Source organism: Phalacrocorax aristotelis, chromosome 23 (assembly GCF_949628215.1).
Source record: "Phalacrocorax aristotelis chromosome 23, bGulAri2.1, whole genome shotgun sequence".
Taxonomy (NCBI): Eukaryota; Metazoa; Chordata; class Aves; order Suliformes; family Phalacrocoracidae; genus Phalacrocorax; species Phalacrocorax aristotelis.
The window spans coordinates 2,941,262-2,958,529 of NC_134298.1; the positions used below are offsets into that span (position 1 = coordinate 2,941,262).

Consider the following 17,268-nt stretch of genomic DNA (forward strand, 5'->3'; position numbering starts at 1 on the left):
GCTTCCACCTACGCTCCTCCGAGTCTGTGGTTTGCTGTTTCCCCCCTGGTTACTGGAAAGTTTTCCCTGGTATAAATTCTTTTCCATCTTGCGTTTTACCTCCAGGCAGGATTCCTAGGTTTTGTTTGTTTGTTTGCATCATGGTTCCCATCTGGTATATTTAAGGCTTTCTTTAAAGCAAAAAGGTGATGTGAAAACTTCAGCCACAAATTATTTTCCCACTCTTTTCATGTCTAGTACGCTCGTGGTTAAACTAAATGCTAGAAAATATAAACTCTAAAGTGCAGAATTCAGATGACAGAGATTTCCAGTTCTTTTTGTCATCATTTTTTTCCACGCGCCTCATGATTTTGACAGTCCTGACACAATATTTTTGCACACCCAAAGATGGCAAGGCTGCCTGATGCCACGACATCCAGACACAGTCAAAATACCCTTTTCTTTGCACTTGAAAATCAAGACTGAAGCAGTCTGTGTGTGCTCGCTATTCCAAAATTAGACTGCACATAAATTTAACATGTTCAAATAATGGGCTTGCACAGGCAGTCAAGGAGAAGGTATATTCTTCTATTACAAGCAACTTGTTAGACAAGATATTTCAGCTTCCCAAGATATTAACGGATACTCAGTAAAGGTCTTTTTAGAACGACAATAAACGCCATTTTGTTTGCTGAGATGGTAACAATTAAATCACTTTTTGGATTACAAAGCATATGCCAATATGACATGGTGGCAGCAGCTCCTGGAGCAGCCCTATCCCAAGCTACGAACCAATATTTTCCTTCTCCACTTATTTGAATTGCAAAGAACAGTTTAAAAAAGAAAGCAGAGATCCTGAGGCATGCAGCCAGCAACAAAATGAGGATTTTTTGAGTCCACGTGCCAACTATTTTCATGCGGGGCTGTGAAGGAGAATGTGGTTTTACGGCATCTCCAAATTGGGAGCAAAAAGCAAAGCAGCTACCGGACAAAATACAGAATCAGATGACACCGTTTGAACTTGGCATTGATAAAAATCAGCCCTGCATCCAAGAGAACCACAACTGCTCTGTGCCAACGAGGGCCTGAGCGGCGCGGGGTGCAGGAGGAAAGGCCCCATGGGGTGTCCCAGCCATGGTTGGAATGGAGACGCAGTGAGCTGGGGCCTGGAGGGTTCTTTGGGTGGTTGTTTTCTATGGGACAGACCCTTGCAGGAAGCAGGAGCCAAGGCCACCACGATGGGCCAGAGAAATGCATACTTTTCCCTGTGAAGACCTCCCTGTGGTGATGGAGGTTGGTCCACCTTCAGCACCTGTGAAGCCCTAATGGGGCGCAAACACCATGTCTCAGACAGCAGCTCGGTGGGGACAGCTCTAGACAGTTCTGGGAAAACTTGGATTAACGTGGGACAACCAGCTGGGAGAGGAAATGTTTTGAGCAGCCACATTTAAGGGACATTGCGGAAGTTGGAAACTAGACAAAAAAGGTCAAGTAACCCAACCACACAAAAATCCTTGCCTAAGAGGCAACTAAAAGACCAGCTGCTGGTACAGGGTGGTTACTGGGAAAATGGAGCAGCAAAGCCAGCCTGTAGAAGTGTCTGAAGGTTAAAGTTAAGGAGAGAACGGAGCGGCTCAGGTGATAAGGGAGATATGAACTCACTGGGAAGAAAAAACTCAACTCCTTCCATCCTGGAGGTACCCCATGGCTGGACCTCCCCCTGCCTACATGTGGCTTCGGCACTGCAATGTGAAGATCTCACCCCACGTCCGCCCCCACCCCTCTCCACAGTGCGGCTGAACTTCACCGCTAAGAGCTGCGTGCCCTTGACGAAGCTTTTCATTGGCGAGCCGAGTTTGTGCAGTCCCAGTGGTAGCAGCTGAGGAGATGGAATTCCAAACACTTTTACATTATTATGCAAATATTTGGAAATCATCAACTCTATCACTTACCTACCAAGAGCTGAGTTAAGTGTTTCCATGGGAACGACAACTATTAACGACTATAGTTAATATTTTTATTCTGGTAGTGTCCAGAGAGCTCAATGAAGATTGAAGGCGGCTTGTACAAGGCACCATATGAATGTGGAGGATGAAAAAGTCTCTTGTTGAAAGGCAACGATTAATGTTTTTATGAGCTTCAAAGTTAAGTACCAGTTCTACCTGGACCTGTAGGAACAAAGCCAAATTTGCTTGCAACGAGTCCAGGAGGCTCTCCTACAGATTTAACCAAATCAAGACCCCTATTTATATAGTTTTGCCTTGAATCCTCTAGCATTTCATGGTCAGAGATCTTAATAACTATCCCTGTGCAATCCAGCCCCATAACATCAACCCAGTTCTAGGGATGTAAGAATCCCTCCCTACAGCTCCAATCTTTAGCTGAGTACAGATTTAAGTTAAATATGCATGAGATTAGCAGTAGTGAGACCATGGAGGGGCAGGACGTCATCAGAGGCATTTTGAAAACATTCAAACCAGTACACTGCTCCCTTGCACGTGGTCAAAAGTCAAGCCTGAACTCAAAAGACCCTAAAAGCCACAAGATTTCTGAAAAAGAAATTAATGCATTTGGGGTTGTTTCCTGCTCCCCCCCCCCCCCCAGGTTTCAAGTCCACAGCCACGGCCAGGTTTCAAGCACCTTTGCCACATGCAGGGCTTGAAAGTTGGCTGTAAAGAGTGACCGGAGCAGAAGCTGCCATCCCACCTAACCTCTGGATCACAGTGATGCTCACAGACATGGAGGTACCAGACTGGAAATCTCCTCCCAGCTGTCACAGGCTCTCCTGCCCAGCCTCCCTGCCAGACGGCAAGAACAAGACCTGGTTGATTCTCCTCCCTCATCTTTTGTCTGCCCAATTTATTTCTCCACTTGCTTCTTTTTTTTGTTTGTCTCCTGTGTAATTAGAGTCTGGTTTACCCAGCTGAGACCGATCCACCTTCCCCAGCACCGCAGCGATAGAAAAGCACGGCTCTGAAGGCAACGCATTTCTGTATGGGTTCCTCCTAAAGGTCCTCCAAAAAGCAGCTCAAAAAAAAAAAAGCCTAAAGTGAGAACGGTGTGCCACAAGGTCTGTGTCTCCATGGGGAACCTCAGAACGGTCCAAAACCCAGCAAGGTTGAACACACACAGCTCGCGGCGTGGCTGTCCGAGCCTGCTGCACCCCTGAGCCGTCAGCGCGGTGGTTCCCTGCCCCCAAGGCAGCCTGGAAGCAATAAAGCATCAGAGGTGGAAAACGCACTTCATCTTCCCACTCGGTATTGTGAATCTGTTTTGCCTTTAAAAGGACAAGACTTCAAACAAATGCAACAAGTCAGAAATGATTATCTCAAGTCACCATCTCCTCCCCCTCAACCGGGCCAGATCAGGCTGACTTTGAGTACGAGATAAAATCTGGGAGAAAAAGCTCTTGCTATAAAAGCCTGTGCAATTTTAAATGATTGATGGGACTGTAGGAATCTGTTTAAATCTTAAGAATCAAACACCACACAAATAAATTTTAAGTTTTGAATGACGGCAACCAACTCTCCTCTTTGCTATTGAGCAGAAGTTTGAAAGGTGCTTGAAGGGCCTCATTTGCACAGGATGACGAGTGATGGCAACACAGAACCTTAAGTGATATTTGCTCCTCTTGCTTTCCTGATACCCAAAAATAAACACAACCTCATCCTGAAAAACTCCAACTGCAACGCTCTGCCTCGCAACTGCCACAGAAACAGAGAGGCCGGCAATTTTTCAGACTTTTTTTTTTGATGTTTTGTTTAAAATGCCAGCACGGGTTCATTAAAACTGCAGCCACCACTGCTGAAGAAGTGATAAGGCTTGCTCTGAATAGGTGCCTTTGGTGGCACGTGCCACTCCCCAGGCTGTCCCCTGCCCGTGCCACCCCTCTTGAAGAGTCCAGCCTCTCACCTGCCATTTTTGCAGCAGGGTTCATTAAAGAAACCGGCACCAGCATTGCCAGTAACTCCCACCATGGCAGCTCAGTTGGGATGCCGGGAGCCGCTGAGCTGCCCTTGCTGGAGACAGCGTTTCCACATCCACGTCCACTCCAAGGGCTGCCATCCCAGCCCACGAGGGCGGCGAGGCAGCACACAGAGCCCTCCTGGTCAGTACCTTCTGCCCTTCTCTGCGCCAGGGCTAGAGGGCTGCAGTGCAGCACATTGGCTCTTCAGAAGATGCCTGACCCAGTAGGGTTCGTTAGGGGACAGATGCCGTTCATCCCAAATGCTCCGAGTGCAATGAGCCGAGCCCTTGGTCCTTCCCTGGGTGCACTAATCCGTGCAAAGACAACAATTAGGGCAACGAAGGTCTCCAAATTTCAAGGAGGAGGAAAACACAGACAGCAGCTGGAGGCCCACCTTGAACACGGCCTCCCAGAAATGCCTTTCTGGGAAAAGGGATGTGCTGGAGCATCTGGAGGAGACACCACACCTCTTGCCACCCACAGGTGCCCACCCTTGTCCCAGGACAGGCGGTGAGACTCCTGTTTGGCAAACTTCGGTGCCAAGACACTCGCTGATGAGCTGAACTATGGAAATGCTGGTCCCAACTGGCAGCTGCAGACACTGAGAAGAAAAGCAGCTTGTTTCTGTACAGACTGGGCTCCTCTTGCTTTCAAGAGCTATTAGGTTTAGACATTGGTTGGGGAGGACGGGATGGTCTCTCCAAAAAAACCCACCAGTACATAGATGTTTGCAGAAAGAAAAAGGTGATCTTACCTGTTTCTCCCCATATTGGCAAATATTCATCCTGCTGTATGTCTAGCATGATTTCCAGTCCATTGCCTGTCCCACCCTTAACCGTGGTAAGAAGAGGCCGTCCTTCTTCTCCTGAGTTAAACATGTAGCACTTCCCATATTTTGTAAACACCTGCGGGGAGAAAAGAGAGAAATAATATAATATTTCCCATATAATCGATGCCTCTTCCCACCTGATCGCAGGCAGAGGGATGAGAAACGGCCACGCGCCGCAGCTCAAAGGGAAATGTCTGCAAATAAATCTAATCCAGTTTAATCATTTAGCATATTGTGCTCTCCTTACAGAAAATAAAAGATGGAAGAGAGGAAGGGAAAGCCGATTTAGAGCCGCGAACAAATGTCTTCAGCAGCTCGCCAGAGTCATATCACGTTAAGTCTCCAAGAATCACACGTACACGTTGTGTTTGAGCTTGTACTAAAATATAATGTAATTCCACCTTTTGTGCGAGGCCCCTCAGTCCCCCGCCGCTGCCCGCTCACGGCTGCACGCCTAGAGGCGGGCTCATGCCCAAAGCACGGAAACACCAGCGCTGGAGCCCACGCTTACTCCATGTTCCTCCAGCTGCTGAATCTCAAACGCTGTAGGCACATCATGCCCGCTGCTTTCCACCCGAAGGGAGCAATGCGAATGACGCCTGTGCTCTCCCGACAAACAAATGCAATATCCCATTAACTCCTCGCGCCACCACTACTTGGCAAATAATAAGAGTTAAAAACACTTGGGCAAACGAGGGAAGATTTCCTCCATTGCTTTTGATCTTTCTTTAGTCTCATTTTGGCCTGTCTCTTGAAAGAAACTCCGGGCAAAGCCCAGGTGGGGGCTGCCAGGCCACCAGCAGCTCTTGGTGGGGAGCGGAGATGCGACATCTTTGCCCCCAGTGGCATTGCCAGTCTCGGGCATTGCCAAGTCCTTGCCAAGTCCTGCACTCAGCCTTCCCCTTCACTGGGAGAACACATGGACAACCAACGATTAAAACACCCCAAGTCCCTCCTATGCCTTGCCACATATCTCCTATGCAGATATGTGGAACTGCTTCCTATACTGAAAGAGGACAAAAGGGCTCAGAGCCATTCAGAAATCCCCTAAGCATTGCACGTGGTGCCTCCTGACAAGCACCAATGTGAAACGGGGAGCGTGTGTCGTCTTCGAGTCACTCTGCTGCTTCACGGCTCTGACAAGTCCAGGTTTTGCAATCAGTGAGCAACTGGCAAACATCGGTTAATGACTATTCAGAGCGGGGGGAGCCCAACACCAAGCAGCACGCTGGCTGCAGCCCTGCCCGAAATCGCACGTCCCTAACGCAGATGCTGAGATCATACGACCCCAAGATGATTCATAAAACCAAACAGAAGCTGGAGTCATCAGCAATTTATTCTCCTCAAATATTGACATATGCCTCACAATCACAGCATCAGGGAAACAGGGGAAAAAAGAGAAATATGAAATCATATTCAAGTTAAAAACCTCCAATCAGAGCAAAAGGGACACAGAGATATGAAGCATGTGCAGGAAAAAAAAATATGCCCTTTAAAAAAGACTTAATATCCAAGTGAAAATTCCATTTTAATACTTGACTGACCTATTAAACCATTCAAGCTGGAAAGATAAGCTGAACAACAGTAAGCCTGGGTTAGCAGCCAGTGCCTGTAGATGGGTTTTCCCAGATAGGCTTTGAAGGTAGAAGTCAAAAATATCTAATTAGGATACTTTAAAATACAGCAAAAAGAAAACTTGCATTAGTGAAAATCACAGGACAAGCAAGCTTATATAGAGAGCAACAGCGCAACGTAAATGCTGAATAAGGATTTAGATGCTGATGTACCCAGTGCAGTCTTTAGCCAAATAAATCCAGGCAATTTTATGGGGTTTTTTATACAGCCCTTTGCAGCTATAAAATTTTAAGTGTAAAACCTCCAGTTCGGAGGAGTTAGGATGTTTATCCAACAAACAAGACCTCACGTGACAGGGGCCCGAGGCTCACTTCAGCTGCGTGTCTGGGACCCCAATCCCAGAAAAAGAAATCAAATGGTGACTTGAAAAGGACGGGCCGTTCCTCCATCCCCTCCCCTCCACTGCCCCAGGGCCAGCTACCTCCTCCCTCAAACCTGGGGCAGGCTCCTTCCACCTCCTCTGCTGGGAGAAACCCCGGGCAGCGCGTGCCCGTGTGGACAGCCTCCTACCAAACCATAGAGAAATGCCATATATATGTATCTATAGATGACATTTATAGCTATTTATGGCACCCCCAGATATAAATCCTGCCTGCACGCAGCCGAGCCGGGCACAGCGGGTCTCAGCCACGGTGCTCAGTGCCCACGGTGGCGGCAGGCTATGGCACGGCACAACCGCGGGTACCCCTCTCGAGCCTCAGCCACAAGGGCTTCCATCTTTCCCTAAGAAGCTATAAAAGACTATTTATAACAGCACTTAAAAAGACATTGCCAAGTTCAGAACCCCATATGCGTTCATTTCAACTCACAAATGGGGTTGTGCTGGTCCTCACCTTTTCACCTTTGCTATGAATGATTATTTGGGAAGATACAACTTTTTTTCAGGGGATCCTCTTGGTTTCGGGCTCTTTTGAACTCCCTGATAACAGGGGAGGATTCAGAGCGTTATCAGATCATCAGGACAGAAGGGTAGAGCTGTTTGGAAAGGGCAACATCAGTATATACTAAGTGCCATGATACACCCGAGACAGTAAACACGAGGCAGAGCAGAATGATTTAACCTCAGTTTATTTGTCTTAGGGGAAAACAGCACTCCTTGCTGTTAGCAATGTTGTAACTTGCAATAAAACGAAGGTCCAGCACAAGCCAAAAACAAAAATACAAACACGTACCTTGAGAATAGTCTATAAAAATACCAATTTTTTTCCTTGATGGACCACCTCTTTGTCAGCTCATCTGAAAATCCCCATTTCAGTACAATGATAAACGCATTCAAAATCTGTGAAATAGTATTTGAGTGACACAATGAGCCCTTCTTTAGCACGTAAAGGGAAAAAATCCTGTATCCTGTGAAATTAAAAAGCAGAGCATGGGTATCTCAAACAGGCTGCACGTACGAAACAGAAGTCAGCGCCATCAAAAGCGCTGAGACACCAATGTATATCCTGCTGTGTGTCAAACCAACAGGGCAAAAAAGACTGATATTCAAAATGCAAGCAAGCCTGACCAGAGTAATAGAGAAAAAGGTATTTCACAGTTTATAACCGGCATACACAGAACAAGCATATCTGCTGATAAATTATCCTCTCAATATGGAGCAAAATGATGGTAAAAGCAAGTAATTTGAAGTCTGTAAATGACTTTTCTAAATCCGGACAAAGACGCAGGCTAGAGCTCACTGACAAGGCAAGACATTAGTTGTCAGATTAAGGTACTAGCCATTGAAAAGAGAGCGAATTAACATCCTTCACGACCATTTTCTCCACAATTGCGGTACACAAAGGTTCAGAGACATGTGTCCTATCAAACCACATCCAACAGCATCATGGAGCAAAGAGGAAAATGAAGGGACCTTGCAGACAGGTCCAGGAGAAGGGGAGCACGAAGCTGAAAGGGCCTGGGGAGAACAGAGATGGGTTTGGCCAGGAACGTACATGAGATGATGGGAAAAAGATCCTGCTTAGGAGGAAAGACGACCTTATTTCTGAATTTTTGGCACAGCGACGCATTCTCATAGCTACCAGCTCTCCCATGGCACCTGCTGAGCCAACGGTGGCATCGAGCCATGTCATTATTTCACTCGAGGTGCAAGGAACAGCACGGTCCGGTTGGCTCCATGCAAGCACATCACGATGGTCCATTTGCTCACACCCTGGCAGGAGGCAGCAGTACGTTATTTAAAACGAAATGATGGCTGCGAAGAGCAAATCGCAACGGATGCCTACAATAAACAGGTTTCTGAAGCGTCACATCCCAAGAGGATCTCTTTCCAAAGGAGAACAAGCCTGCAATGACAGCGTCGTAAGGAGGGAATCCACACCTAACGGACAGAAAGGGCTTCACCTCCCTTCCGAACTGAAGCGCAGAAGGAAAGAAGGAACCAAGTCCTTATCTCATGCAGAGGGAGATGCAAGCCTAAATGAGCATCTTCTTCGTTGGAGAGGATTATGTATCTCAGTCCTACAAAAACACTGCGGCAACACAAAAAACTCACAGACTCATGTATTCAAAAGGTGACTTGGTCAGTCAGCCTCAAGAAACCATAAGACAAGGCACGGCTCTTTCAAACATTAACGTAAGCCACGAGGGAAAACGCATATAGATGACATACTTTGTTACCTTCTCCCCCTCAAAGGTTAGCCATGGATTTCTCTTTAAATTCGTGTTTGTTTTGTATTATCAGAAACCTGGCATAGAAACATGTCAGACAAGCAAAATATTATCCATCCTTCATGGTGTCAGGTTTAATCTCGCAACGGAGAAGAATAATGGGGATGGAGCTCCCTCCGGAAAGCAGAGCCATAAAAGTTGTCAGAGATGTGTTTACAAGGACAGGGTTTTCCTTTCGGCCTCCAAGACTGAGTTATCCCAGCGGGGCTTGTCAAGCAACTCTGCAAGGCAAGGCAAGGAGATGCTTCGCTGAGATCAGTTCGATGTCTGCCTGCACCCCTCTGGGCACCACTGTCGCACAACTGTATGGGAACAGCAGGGATGTCAGCTCTGGTTTTATACAAGTCTGCTGCTTTTAAATAAGAAGTTATTGAGGTCCTAGGTACCGCCTGAGGCTAAGATAGCCTTGTACTGGCATTAATGTTATTTCTTTTACAAACTAGCAGCGGCCAGCATCCCAAATGTAATAGTCTACCATTGCCAACAACCTGCTACATAACGCATAATTCTCCTCACACATCGATCTCCGTCTTCAAAACCAGTTTTTGCCACTGGACAGGACCAACTCTCTTTTTAATTTATTTTATAGGATGGCATTAAATGTTGCCCAGCGGATCACAATTCATACCCCGATATTCCACCCTTCAAGAACAGTTACACTCTAGCAGCACTAACGCAGAGGCGCGACAGGCTGACACGTTTAACTCGCTGAGAAATATTGCCGTTTTCTTATTATTTGTGCAATCGGCCCCTCCCTGTAATGGCACATTGGTGCAAGCATTGGTTTGAGCGGTGAGTGCTTATGGAGGGTCCTTATAGCTGGCATAAATCACCTCCACAGCCATCACTGCAATTTAGCACTGGTTGAGTGGATATTTAAAAAGAAATATAGCACTAATATTCTGGCAGCAAATGAATAAACTATAATGGTGAAGCTCCAAATACTTGAGAATTATGTTGATCCATAAACTAAGAAAACTGCTACCCTCTCTCTGATCCCCATCAAGCCCTAATTACTTCCACACATAGCAAACTGACGCAGAAGAATGCGACAGGAGCTCTGTCCCACCGGACCGCAACTTATCAGTCGTAGGAAACAATATCTGCATGTTCCCACAAAGGTTTCTCTCCCACATGAACAGAAATTAACCCATGAGCATCTCTTAATTTCCCAGGGCTCAGTTTGCAGAACACGATCCACCGGTCCTTCAGTAACCTGATGCAGAACGCCTGCCGCCACTCTTTACTGGCTGGGGGGGGACAGTGGGGTGTTTTTAACAAGAAGTTTCTAATGTTATGAAGGTCAGTGCCCCAGCACAAGTGTGAGGTCACCCGGCAGGTACCAACATGCATCGTACGCGGGTGAAATGAGGTCAACGGCCCGAGACACGCCAGGCCCGGCCCACGATATCACCAGACCTGGGTTGAACGAGGTCAGACGAGACAACAACCTGGACGATGCCCTCAGGAAGCAGCAGATGGTGTGGAAAGAGGAGAAAGGCGGGTGACGGTGTATTGCTTTCCTCCTTCGTGACCACCAAGGCTGTCCCTCCACCAGCAGCAACCCGCGGATGAGCTCTGCGCATCCCGGCAGTAGGAGCCCCGGAGCCTTTTAACAGGTGCCAGCACACGGCTTGAAGGCCAGGATTCATTTAGATAATAATTACAATCTGTCTTCCTAACCTCTCCCCACTGATTCGTTTAATGAATTGTTCTTCATTACCCTTGCTGAACTCCCTACCGAGTAGCAGCACAGCTCTGTCTCCAGCCCAGCAGCAGCTCTGGGACTGACAACGGCAATGATGCTGTATGGCCCTGCCAAAAATACCTCGAGAGCGTGCCACAGGAGGCCACGGATCCCCTCAGTGCCCATCCACGTGAAGACAAGCATGCAGGTGCTATGGAATCTTAGCAAAGAGGGCGGACAAAACATTTGGACTTGAAATATCAGCGTCACACCCAAACCCCTCCAGCTAAGGAAGGATATCACGTACCAAATGAGCTCTCCAGAAAATGCTGATTGACCATTTTCAGAACTCCCATGCACCTTAAAACCATCAAGCAGCACCCCACAGCCAAAGGAGGGATGGGGAAACTCCCATGAGCCGGTCTGTCCTGGTCCTCCAGGGTGAGACTGGCTGGAGACTCCTCAGCCATGGCCTTCAGCCCCTCCACAACCCTCCCGAGATACTGAGAACCTGCATGACGGTTCCTCCCCAGCCAACGCCAGAAGCGTTTGCTCCTCGCTACAAATTCTTACGTCTGGAGTTTTTTAGGCCATATCCTGCCTAGAAAGTCCAGCCTTTCCGCAGAGCCAGCACAGGAGGGAGGCATCAGCCGCATGAAAAGGACAAACAGCTCCGAATATTCCCAGTGAAGCAACTTCATCTCATGCCTTTTCTGAAGGAGAAGCAGCAACCGCTTCCCTCGTCCTTACTCAGAGGAGATTAAGTACAAAATGTCGTACTGAAAACAGCATCTCTGTAGCCAGCGAAGCTTAAAACTGCGGAGGCTTTTACTAGTTACAGCCCTGAGTGTTACAACTTCGGGATGAAGTGAAATATTTGGCACACAAGGAAAAGCAAAGCCTGTCCCCACCCAGCACAGGCTCAGGACCAGCCTGGCCACCATGGCCAGTGTGAATTGCACTGTACGTTCTCACCAGCATCTGACCAAGCCATAACTCAGAGCACCACCATTTACGCTCTGAAGTTCTCTCTACAGTCAATTGAGAAAGATATTTCCATAATGCACTTGCAGGCATTTTAGTTAGAGGTGCTCAAAAGTTAGCACAAGGCACTCTCTTTGACTTTCTTGTGACGGCTACATCATTTGGAAGCGCGAATGTTGGGGCGGCTGTATGCATGGTGTCCTTCTCGCACCTGTTGGCTGCACATAGACCTCCCAGCAACACCCCAGTGCTCTCCAGTGCAGAAAATCCCAGCAAGCAAAGCTGTTCTCCGTTGCTCGTGCACGCAGAGCAATTCCCCATCACTCGTGCACGTGTCGTCAGCGTGGTGGCGAGTCTCCTCTCAAGGACACCCTCTGAGTGCGTGGAGCTGCCAGGACAGGCAGCTGTCATGTTTCTCACCTCCTGCGGGGAAAATGCAGCCTGTGGATAGGTAAAATAGGGCTATCGGCAGTGCCTGACTCCACAGGAGTATGTGAGGACACCTGCATTGATGCCTGCGAGGTGCTTGGAAATTATGGTAATACGAGGAGCGCAGACATTGTAGCCGTGTTTATACCATCCCGTGCCGAACGCAGGCAGTGGGAGTTCGCTACAGATGAGCGTGAGCTGAATCAGGCCTCTAATTAGGTAAAATGCTACCACTTTTGACACACTACTATGCAACCTTGCCTTGCAGAGCGAGACAACCTCCATGCATCGGCTCACAGGAGGCGGCTGCTGCACTCACGGGGCAAGCAGTGCACCAGAGGCACCTCGGTGCGCGCTCCCGGGGCTGCGCACGCCTGACCCCATCGTGCTCCGCCTCTCTACTCCCTGCCACGCAGGTGCGTTATGGTATCGCGGGATTTCTGCAGCCGGAGATAGGACAAACGAAGCAGCATTACCTAGAGTAAGATGTCGGCTGGTCTATCCCCAGCTGGAACCAAATTACTGCCAATGAGAAGCTGCAAAACAAATGGTCCCCTTATAGCAGGGAAAATAGGAAAGTAACAGCTAAAGCAGATTTTATCTCACCTAAATTCAGGCCTTTACAGTAAAATGTGGAGCCAAACCCTGCTACCAAGACTCCTGCAATCAGTGGAGAAAGGCAAAGCAGGGAGGGAAGTACATATGGAGGTACATATACAGGTACAGTTAGACGTAAACACAGATACAGTTCATTTTAAGCCTAAGTCTGATGATGACCAGGATTCGTTGCACCCAAGCACCTGTTTCCCCAGGACGGATCCATCCATTTAAACCACATGGGACAAGAGGGACAGCTCTATGCAGCCACTGGTTTATAGCAAGGTATAAAAAAATGCTGTGCTTGAAAATTAGAGTGAATTTCTTGCAAAAAGGGCATTAGTAACCATGGCCCCTTCCTGCTCGGCTGGCTGTCTATAGGCCAAAGATTGACCTATCGAATTATTTGACTATGAAGTCAAACCTTTTCGCTCTTTTCCCCCACTTCCAGCTGGCCAGAGCCAGCGCAGCTGGGGGCAGCAGCAGCCCTGTTTACTGGCCCATTTTTCAGCCACAAACACTCACCCAGGGGTGCAACTGCAAGTTTATATCCTCATCATTGCCAAGGACATGACAAACTTAACTTTCTGATTCCAGGGCAAATTGGTACTGGCAGGCAGGGAAGAAGAATTCACACTTGTAAATGGGGCAGATTGGATCTAGAAATCAGTGAGTGGCAGTAAAGCAGGCATGATTTGTTGGTATTTTTACAGTCAGATTTTAGAGCAGAGCGGCGCTGGAGGAGAGCACGGCATGGGGCTGCACCCCAGCATCGCGGTCCCCGCCAAGGGGCCTGTGCAGCGAGATCTCCAGCCACGACAGCAGCGCGGCAAAGAAAACGCTCTCGGCAAATCCACTTGACTCCCACTGGGTTAATATAAATCGTTCTTGATAAAATTCTATGTGGGATTGAATCAGATTTGGAGTATGGAATATATACGCTGATATAATCAGGCAAGCAGCAACAGCCGGGCTCTGCTGTTCACAGCAAACGTACATGTAGCATGGTTGTTGCATGACAGCTTTTTGGAGACAGCCCTAAAAAGACGCTATGAAAAGGACAGGAATATTTTTCCAGGGGAAATTAAAAACCAAACAAACAAACAAAACCACTACAAAAAAAAGCCAGCAACAAAATAATGTTGCATTCTCTGTTCCCGAACTTCACACAAGTACCCCCTCCACAGTCCGCAGCCAGAGCAGCACAGACACTCTGTAAGCATCCTTTGGCTAAAGGATTAACCTCAGTTAGCCTTTTAATCTAAATTACCGCTGAAGTAGCTGATTCAGCGAGAGATTTTGTAGCTGCTGTTTATTATTTGTACAGCCACAGCTCCAAGGAGCCCCTCACCGTTCCAGAAAGGCAGTGGGACACAGCACCCCACGGCAGAGAGCCGGTGCTTTGAGTTACGCGGGGGATTTTAGGAACTACCTCCAAATGACTCGATCGAAGCCCCAGGACCAGACGCACACAGCGAAACCCCGGCTCTCGCCACGAGCCGGGGTGTGTTAAAGGACCTGCTGCACACAGCCCTCAGCTGAGCAGCAGCAACACGGTATCTAGTGCAAGAGACGAAGCACCGGCCAGGCACGAGCATCTCCTCTGTGGCTGCGTCCCTCCTCCATCACTGATGATGGACGAAAGCCTGATTAGTCCAAAGGCAAGGTGGTTTTTTTTAATCTCTTAACTCTTTATTTGACTCAAACCCTTCACGAGAGATCCCGATGCATGTGGAATTTCAGGTTAATTATAATGACACCGGTGATCCCACGGGGAGCGGCATTGCCCAAGGATGTCCCCAGACCCTGGGACAGGGATAATTTGCTTTGTAAATGCAAGTGTGAAACGCAGCAAGGCAAGAGAAAGTAAGGGATATCCCTTTATTACAGCAAACACAGGGTGAACCAGGACATGAGGGAGCTGGGCAACTCATCTGCATCCCTCCTCAAGACCAACCCTCAGATATTTTTGGCGGAGACCTCCATAGAGCCTATTCATGGTCCACCACAGTCTAAAGTCTATTTACTCACTACCAAAGGGCTTAAGTACCCACGAGGTCCTTTTTTACGTTTTTGCAGCACGTTTCACACTCAAGGGGGACTCAAAGCACTTTATGGACCATCATAGTTTCCCAGATGGGTTTTTTTTTTCCTTTAAAAAATATTTAGATATAGAAATATTCAAACTATGCACTGCCTGCCCCTTGGTGCAGATGAGAGACAGACCCCGAGCTGTAGGAGGTAAGAAAAAGCACAATTAAACTTTTGCCAGACACAAACCACCCCTCAGCTCCCTGGAGCATCCTGGAGCCAGAGATCTGGTACCTGGAGCTGAGCACACGTGAAAATGAAGCCAACGTGGCCCATTTCAGTGCTTTTAGTTGCTTCTAGCTCGTAATAACATCAGAAGATGTTCATAACCCAGGCAAGGAAATGAGTTTGTTCGGTGCACACAGCACGGTTTTAAAGTAGAAAAAAAATATATCCTTTTAATTAGCTTGCCAAGTATATTTATATATGTGTCTCCACCAGAACCTGCCAGCCCCCGAACCACACCGCCTCTTCCAGCTCCGAGGCTGAGATGAGGGTCCTAGTTGCACCGCAAAGACCCTTTCGGCACCAAGTGCCAAATCCTTGGTCCAATTATCCGTCCCCCCTCCAAACGTGACAGTTTGGTATCCAAGCACCTATAGAGAGACTTCTCTTTCTAACGTACGGGCAGAAGCGCGTTGCCGCTGGCCAAGCTGATGCTGGGAGGGAGCAGCATTTGTCGGACAAAACCCGCCACCCTGCTGTAAAAGCCACTGGCTGCTGCTGCAGAAGCAGAAGATTGCAATAATGCAGAGTTCTGAGAACCTGCACTCAAAACAACTATATATTTTTACTTTCAAGCTCTCCCTGGGATGCCGCTGGACAGCATCGCTTTGCCCTCGCCGGGTGTTAAGTTCACAGCGCAGCAACCAAATGTGCTCTGAAGAAGCCCAGATGCCACCAGCGGTGGGAACATCCTCTGATCCAAAAGCAAATGTCCCTAGAAGCGCAGCGCAAAGGCTTCCAAAAGCAACTACATAAAATGTCTTTATACCTGTCTTCTTTTCGCCTTTTAAATTTTATGCAGGTAGCATGCATTGGTCCCTGCCCTCCTAACTAATAAAAGCACCCGAAAACACTTTCTCAAGGAGAAAATACCCACTATATATATATATATACACACACACACACACCCACCCACCCACCCCCCCAGGACGAAAATCCCTGAACCCTCAGGATGAACACCCCAGTCCGGCCCTGGAATTACAGATGCCATGACTCCCTTAGCTTTCCCTTGGTCTTGTTTAATGGTTCGCTTCGCAGGAGTAAGCCTACAGTAATCATGACCAAAATTCAACTCTAAAAATGTAAAAACCAGCTGTTCAGAAATGTAAAGGCCTTATTTTGTAATTAATTTGACACATTCCCTAAAAGGCTCGGTTCTTCAGCACTCCATTTGAGCAGCTCACTGAATAAAGATTTTCCTTCTCTCCATTTCAAGGAATTTATTTGATGCAATTTCAGTTCCCGATGATATCCTGCACATCCAGCATATAAACACACGCAGCTCTATTTGCTTAGCGGCACCAATGAGAAAGACTATTTCAGAAACTCCTTCAAGTGGACTTGAGAGAGATTTTGACACCAAACCTACCTATAAAAAGGGAATTTTAGTTTGATCCGTGCAATTCCTATGCAGGAAAACCAAGAGCGGGCGCATGGCAGCATCCTGCAGGCAGCAGGGGAAGGAGGCCACGCTTGCAGGCGGGTGAGGGGCTGGGAGCCACACGGGGCTGCGCTCGGTAGACTCTGTGTAGGGCTGGGGATGCTGCTGAGAGTCAGGATGCTGCAGGGATTGCAGTGGCCTGGGGATGCAAAGCTGCTGCAGCAAGGGACCTGCCTGCACAGGATGCAAAGGGAGAGCGATGCTCGGCTGCAGCAGAAACAGTTCTTGCAGCCAAAATGGGCTGTGTTTGAAACAAGGGCTCCAAGGGATGGTGCACTTGGAAGTAAAGAGCTGTTGCATGACCCGAATGCCAGACGGATTAATTAAATGACATCGATGGAGAATTATCTCTGGGTAAACAATAGGAAGCTCTTAAAATGCAGCTTCAAGAGAAAAGCTTTTATGAACAACCTGCTATTGGCAAAGTAAATCTAAGCAAGTCTTTGTGGACACAAGGTCTGTCCCAAGAGGCCAAGAAAAACAAGAGGAAAGGAAAAACAAAATGGGCATCACTGAAGTGGGTAAACCCAGGAGCCCCCAGCCCCAAAACCTTCCCTTGGGTGCTTTGGCAGAGAGGGATGGAGCATTTCTCACTGCAGCAGATTCTACCACAAACAACTTTTCTCTTTTCCTTCCAAAACCATACTTTGTTATAACTCCATATATTCATAGCTATCTGCAGAGCCTCCTTACAACCCTAGTGAGACCACATTTGGCGTACTGTGCCCAGTTTT

General features: G+C 47.9%; 1 protein-coding gene across 2 annotated transcripts in view; it reads right to left on the minus strand.

Moving 5' to 3' along the window:
- LOC142067850 (acid-sensing ion channel 2-like) overlaps positions 1–17,268 on the minus strand; it is a 103,404-nt gene that overhangs the window by 44,789 nt on the left and 41,347 nt on the right. For both annotated transcript variants that reach the window (XR_012664154.1, XM_075116834.1), the window contains exon 2: positions 4,701–4,851. Coding sequence is in view for 1 of the 2 variants with exons in the window: in XM_075116834.1 (XP_074972935.1) it covers positions 4,701–4,851 (151 nt within the window). In the remaining variant the exon portion in view is untranslated. The remainder of the gene's footprint in view (positions 1–4,700; positions 4,852–17,268) is intronic.